Genomic DNA, 7,106 nt, shown 5'->3' on the forward strand with positions numbered 1-7,106 from the left:
AACAACGGCGGAGGAGTTTCCTCGATTTGGCCTACAGTATATCCACGACGAGATTGGCCGGATTATTGGAATGTTTCGCGAGAGTTCACGAGTTGATGAGCCTGGACCTGAGGCACCCCCCGTGCAGACACAGCCTGATCCTCAGTTGATTGTGGATGTTCCTCGTAATAGACGGGAGGGACGCGGATTAGGACATAGACGTGAGAGAGTTGCTGTTGAGCCTGTCCCGATTATGGCACCGAGACCAGTGGTCGAGACTCAGGGATGGTTCAGACCTCCAGTCATTGGTTTTACTTACGGGTCACAGCCGATTTATCATCACGGATCGCAGTATGCGGCAGGTCCTAGTCAGGCAGGGTCTGAGCATCCTTACATGAGTGGACATGACCCAGTTTTCCAGGCGAGTCTGATGGCTATGGCAGGAGCGGATCCGGCATCCTCGCAGCCTGATTTCCAGCCATATTCACAGGGACTTGATGCCGATTACCCCTTTTGGTTTGCAGAGGACACGATTGAGTTGTATCGCTCAGTAGGCCTGGTTACAGAGAGCCATGACAGTGGGGAGACTCTAGCCACAGATTCTCACAGTCAGGGACACACCCCTTTTGATGTGGCAGGCAGTTGTGCAGGACCATCAGATGATTTCATCCGTGCGGCGATGGATGACTTCCACACTCCACCACCACAGGCACAGGTGCATCAGGGAGACCCAGTCTGGGACAGACGGATACTGCCAGATAGGGATGCACGACATAGGCCATGGCCATCGTGGTCGTAGTTTCATTGCCATTTGGAGTATTCACTATGTTGTGGACTGTTTCATATTGTTATTATTTTGTTATTTTGTATTAGTTATGATTGTAGCATGTTGTTATTTTGTGGACGCTACATTATTATATTATTTGGACTATTCACTATGATTTATTATTTATGTTTTGTTTGTCGTTCTTTGCGCATTTATGTTACGGTAACCAATAGCATCAGTTACTTAATAAAACAAGAATAAAAACATACATCAAAAGAACGTAAAAAGTCCGCCATAACGGACATTACAATTCATACAATAACATAAGTAACATCAAAATAATGAAATAATATGTATCTCAGTCGTTTCTCCCACGACTTGGACATCGCCGATGATTATGGCCGCGTTCCTTGCAAAGTCCACACCTGATACGGCTCTGGCTTGTCTTAACTTCATCCATCTCGTTGCGGATGCGAGTTGACTTTGGACGACCTTTTGCACACAACATATTAGAATTAGGAATAATCTTTGGACCACTAATTTCAGGTATTGCTTCCTCGTTTCCGATTGGCTCCCACGAAAAAGAATAAGCCTCGACCAAGTTAGTTATCAAAAAAACGTCGTCAACGTAAGTGAACGCACTCGGCCTAACACTTAACGCAGCAGCAACGACGTGACTGCACGGATACTTAAATGCCTTAAACTTTCCACACTGACAGAATCTCAGTGGGAGGTTGACAGAATATGAACACTCCCAACCTGCGTCAACCTCAAAGACAGTATGTTCAACATTGTATGCACGAACGTGGTGGCCTGTTGCATCTACCTGGTTCTTCTTGACCAATTCAACAACAACTTTGGAGTGACGATGAGCTGATTGAAGTTGTGCAACAACATTTGTTCCTCTCTCAACAAAATATGCAACCAATCTACTATATGTATGCTTAACCAATGCTGTTATAGGCATATTTTTTGCCCCCTTCAAAACCCTATTGACAGATTCAGCCAAATTTGTTGTCATATGATCGTACCTGCGTCCTTCGATATCGTAGGCGCACAACCACTTTTCCTTAGAAATCGCATCAATCCACTCAGCAATTTGAGGACTACTTTCACGGAAACTCGCAAGATTCCTTTCAAAATCAACCATTGCTTGAGTATAACCTGCACAAATTGGACATAAACGAATTAAACATAAATTCACAGTCATAATGGAAAGAAATAATTACGCATCGTGTCAATGAGTATACCTAAATTCTTTAACATCCGCTTCAAATCTTCATTCCGAAACTTTTGATTGAAATTGCTTGCAATATGACGAATACAGAAGACGTGATATGCATTTGGCGGCTGCCAATTAGGGTTATTTTCCACAGCAGATATTATGCTTCGATGCCGATCGGATATCAAACATATGTTTGACATGGTAGTAACATGAGCACGAATATTAACGAGAAAATAATCCCATGCTTCCAAAGTTTCGCCTTCTACGATGGCAAAAGCGATCGGTAAACATTCATTATTACCATCTTGGGTTGTGGCCACCAACAATTTCCCTTTGTACTTCCCATATAAATGTGTTCTATCAATTTGTATGACGGGTTTGGCAAATTTGAACGCCTCACAACACTGTCTAAACGTCCAAAAAAAATGCGATGAAAAACCTTTTTTCCAGAAACTAAGCTCTGCTCCGCATAAAGATCATTTGTTTGTATATGATAAAATGAACCTAGAGAAAAACGAAGCATGTATTCGCACCACCTTGGCAAAAGAGCATACGATTCCTCCCAATCACCGTACATAATTGCCATCGCTTTCTGCTTCGCATACCACGCTTTTCTGTAGGAAACTTGAAAGCCATATTTAGCAGTTATCCTTTCTTGCACCAAAGAGATTGACACAGATGGTTCTGACTTTATCATCCCTGCATTGAAGAAGATACCAGTGCCTCGATAACATCGAACGAATTTAATTGCACGGCAGTACGTAAACATTGACATGTCAATACGGTAAATAAATATGTACCTATGACGAGATCTGCAATAACGTCCGCATCGAGCTGTCTATGACCCTGGGAAATGTGCTCATTCACACATTCGTGTTTTCCACCCCATCTCGTAATCTTCCAATTTTCACGAAACACCGATTTGATCGCCCTTACGCGCCACGGACAACCTTGATCATACACACAACATTTCATGGACAACTTTGCAGGCGTGCTCTCAATTACAATGGCTTCTTGATGCTCCCTAATGAAGTTGTGCTTAAGTGCCATTTGGACATCTTTTTTTGTTGCAAATTCTTGATTGACAAATAACATGTCACCCAGTTGCCACGGACCTTGTATTGAAGCCGATCCAGAGACAGAACCATCAGTACATGATTCTTGTTCGCTCTGATAACTCCAATCAGTGTAGGAATAATGCGGAATTCCTTCCCAAAAAGGAATAACATCTGTGTCACCTGCAATTGCGGATTATAATTTTTTAATACAAACTTACTAATTCAGGTATTAAATCAGTTATCTATTCAGTTATATACAAATGGGAGCAATTACCTTCATGGTGAATACCGAACGGGGCAGACACAACGTCATTCAACTGCGACATTTGCGCGACGACTGGTTGATGGAATATTGGGATTTGAGACGCACCCATCTCACGGGATTCATCTCCTTCTGAAGCACTAGCATCCTCCGCTAAGACGTTCTTCAATTGCCATATTTTTATCGTCGTCATCGTCATCTTCGTCGTGCATTTCCCAAATCGGATCATTTTCATCTCCTCAGAAAAGTTACCAACTGGAGACGCATGAGCGGCAGGAGAAGCTGGAAGACGGGGAGAATTTAAATAAACTGACCTCACCGGTAAGGGAGCATTCTCGGTTGCGGCGATGTCGACATACAACTCTAGAAAATCTGTCCTTGACCGGTTGCAAAATTCTTCCATTGTCACCTCCAAGTCTTCATCGTCAAGCACTTTCAAACTAATGTATTTATCACCTTGCCACACCCTTGTCGTGATCTCAGTGATACATTGGTTGTCTGGAAGACTTAACTTCTGCCGAATTCTCTGATGCAGTTCGCCAATGGTTGTGTTGCGTTGGATACGTGTCGGCCTTTTTTCACCTTCGAAGATGACACCTCGTCGACCTTCTACCTTCCTACCATTGTAATATAACACAACACGAACAGAATCAGGATTTGAGCTCATTTTTAAATAGAATAAGAAATAAAATTCAAATACTAAATTAAAGATAAATGAATGTTGGTGGAGAAGAGAGATATGAAGAGTGAGAGAAGGGGTGTGAATTGAATGGAGGGGTGGGGAAATATATAGAGCACACATGTGAAGCCACTTTTGGGCGTCATGTGACGCCCAAAAGTGACGTCACATTGTGCAGTAGATGTATAATTTTTTACAAAACAGCATTAAATGCGTAATTATTTAATTTAAATGCATTATTTTAATTTTTTTGCCATTGTAACTTATTTATAAGTCTATCTTACTTAGATCATCAGTTTTTAATAAATTTATTCCTTCAGATATTACTTCTTATAACTAATTTTTTTAAAAATAAAAGAATACAAGTAACACATTATTTATATCCCAAATACGAAGTCGTATATTATCCCCAGAGATGCAGGGATTAAAATATAATTCGTTTTGGGATATCTGAGAGCTGAGAGTCAGAGATGCAGGGACATTGTACTGTTTGGATCGAACCCTTTTTTTTTTTCGGTCGGCATTGCCATACAATTATTGCAAAAAAAAAAAAATTTGTTTCAAAAATAATTTCATCAGGATACATAAATCATTGATTTTGGTGAAGTCGTCATCGACTAGTCATGATGATGGCAGATTTTTTTGGAATATATGCTTCTTCTAATCTTCTCTATATCGATAGATATTTAAATTTTACTTTGATATTTTATAAATAAAATATCATATTATTTTTAAGTTATTGATTTTATATGAAATATCACAAACTAAATAGTAAAATTTATTGAATAATATTCAGTATGAATCTCTTATTGATTAATTTATAATTTTTATAGTTAATATATAATTTTAATAAATAACATTGTATATTTATTTTGAGAGAATGTACATAAACATTAGTGGGATTTAATGAGTTGATTATTTTTTAAAGCTTTTTATCTCTATGATTTTTTTAAAAAAACTTGACATTTAGACTTTTAATAAGATAATCGATTTTTGCATAATATAGAAAATTAATTAAAAGAACTTCGGTGCGAGGTTGTTTAGATATATGAAATATTTGGAAATCATCACTTTTATCATCGTGGCTTAATAAATATACAGTTACAAGCATATCTCTTAATTTCTTAGGTTTCAAAGTTTTACTTAAATTCGTTATGGTTATAAGGTGTATAACTTATCCTCAAAATACTAAAAATTCATGTTTTATTATTATTATTATCTTTTTTTTTGATAACAATGTTTTATTATTTAAAATGTCAAAAGTACTCTCCATAAACAAAAACACTAATTCTAAATGAATTTCAAAAATACCTTTAATTAAAAATAAAACTTTAAAATATTTTCTTATTTAATTATTTATGTTAAATATGCAGTACTACGTACTCAATAAATAATTATCTCCAGTAACACAACACAATTCTAAATAACTAATATTAAAATTATTATGAATATAAAAAAAATAATTGAAAAGAGAACGGAAACGCAATAGATGAGATTTAGCAACAAGGGATAACATTGGAATTGGATTAGGAGTTTAGATGAAGGGCTTTAAGTCTAGACCCTTGGGTCTCTTGCGGACAAAAAAAAAATAATGGGGCCCTCAATTAAAAATAAAAATAAATACTGGCATAGTGTTCGGTGCGTGTGCAGAAGGCAAATTGTTTCTTCTACGACAGCGGGAAAAACTAATTGCCCTTAATAAATGAGCAATAAGGATAAATGAAAAGAGAATGGAAATGCTATGAATTAATGACGATGAATTTAGATAATTTACATTAAATTATAAGTTTAAACTTCAATATTATTCGCGTAATAGAGAAAAATTCAAAAATGAAGTCTTTTATATTAAAATTACACGCGAGGAGTTATGTGAAATTTTTATATTTTTTTTTACATGTATCAAATATATGAAATCCAGTCAAGATTAATAAAGAAAAAGATAGACATAAAGAAATATTTCACTATATCCTTCTTCGACAAGACAAAGTTTACTGTTCGAAAAAAAAAAACTCTTTGAATAAGACAAAATTTACTCCATACATACCACTTACTTTTATAAGTGTTAAATATGAAACTCTGTCAGCAAATTATTCTATTCAACACAACCCAAATTATAGAGAAGGCTTCGAATAAGATCCACCTTAGAACAACCCAAATTAATATTTGAATAAGAACCTATGTCAGCGTTTGAGGCCAATAAATTAAGGCAAAGAGTGGAAGATGAAGAGGAGACAGAAAGCATATGCCAAAAATGTCATCTCCTTTCTTTCAGTACCAAGATTGTGAGACGTTGAAGGAGCCTTCTGACATTTTGTTCGAATCATGTTCAAGCAATGGTGTTCGTGACTCTATCTATGATTCTCTTTCCTTCGATATGGTTGACTTCTCCATGGATTCACAGTCACCAATCAAAGGAAACGACAACGAGCAAAAGCGATTGGTGGTTAAGTCTGAAGGTAAACAAGAGCACACTGAGGAAATGTCGTATATAGGTGTAAGGAAAAGGCCATGGGGAAAATTTGCAGCAGAGATTAGAGATACAACGAGGAATGGCACAAGGGTTTGGCTTGGAACCTTTGATAGTGCAGAGTCTGCTGCTTTAGCTTATGACCAAGCTGCATTTTCCATGAGAGGCCATAACGCTGCACTCAATTTTCCTGTCAAAAGGGTCAAAGAATCTTTGCAAGAAATCGAATATGGTTGCTTGCAAGGATGTTCACCCGCACTTGCACTCAAGGAGTGGCACTGCATCCAAAGAAAATTGTCATCAAAAGCTGGAAAGTATAAAGAGAAACAGGAATCAGAGGAACCAATACCAAACGTGATGGTGCTAGAGGATTTGGGAATTGAATATCTTGAGCACCTTCTAAGCATATCCGGTCAAAGTGCAAGCCCCAGCAATTTCGAATAAATCTGTTGGAGCCATGTGAAGGAAGAAAATGGTCATGGAGAGTCGCCTCCTATAAACAGGTTGATATATATAATCCTACAAACTTAAAAAAAAAAAAAAAAAAAAAAAAAAAAAATTCCAAATTTTTTGTTGTTGTTTTCAGCTAATGTTGTCAACGAATTAAACTGATAGAGACTCACCATAGTATTTGAGAATCATGATGCTGTCAATCAGTACAGACTATAGA

General features: G+C 37.3%; 2 protein-coding genes across 2 annotated transcripts; one reads left to right on the forward strand and one right to left on the reverse strand.

Annotated features, from left to right (window-relative positions):
• Positions 1-1,103: 1,103 nt before the first annotated feature.
• LOC133303293 (uncharacterized) lies at positions 1,104-2,745 on the reverse strand. The gene is made up of 3 exons (XM_061503178.1): positions 2,596-2,745; positions 1,996-2,374; positions 1,104-1,909 (listed from the first exon to the last, which is right to left on the reverse strand). The coding sequence occupies exons 1-3, from the start codon at positions 2,743-2,745 to the stop codon at positions 1,104-1,106; spliced, it is 1,335 nt and encodes a 444-aa protein (XP_061359162.1).
• Positions 2,746-6,220: 3,475 nt separating this feature from the next.
• On the forward strand, positions 6,221-6,880 carry LOC133303294 (ethylene-responsive transcription factor 1B-like). The gene has a single exon (XM_061503179.1). The coding sequence runs from the start codon at positions 6,221-6,223 to the stop codon at positions 6,878-6,880; it is 660 nt and encodes a 219-aa protein (XP_061359163.1).
• Positions 6,881-7,106: the final 226 nt, after the last annotated feature.

Source organism: Gastrolobium bilobum, unplaced genomic scaffold (genome assembly GCF_033153095.1).
Source record: "Gastrolobium bilobum isolate Gb01-03AN ecotype WA unplaced genomic scaffold, APGP_CSIRO_Gbil_v1 utg8503, whole genome shotgun sequence".
In the NCBI taxonomy this organism is placed as follows: Eukaryota; Viridiplantae; Streptophyta; class Magnoliopsida; order Fabales; family Fabaceae; genus Gastrolobium; species Gastrolobium bilobum.

What these genes read in the sequence shown, in the direction of transcription:
- LOC133303293 (XM_061503178.1), bottom strand. Translation starts at nt 2,745, where the DNA reads ATGTCAATGTTTACGTACTGCCGTGCAATTAAATTCGTTCGATGTTAT. An exon ending in CTGCTAAATATGGCTTTCAA is followed by an intron (nt 2,375 to 2,595) that starts GTTTCCTACAGA and finishes ACGTTTAGACAG; the next exon opens with TGTTGTGAGGCGTTCAAATT. An exon ending in GCGGATGTTAAAGAATTTAG is followed by an intron (nt 1,910 to 1,995) that starts GTATACTCATTG and finishes CAATTTGTGCAG; the next exon opens with GTTATACTCAAGCAATGGTT.
- LOC133303294 (XM_061503179.1), top strand. Translation starts at nt 6,221, where the DNA reads ATGTCATCTCCTTTCTTTCAGTACCAAGATTGTGAGACGTTGAAGGAG.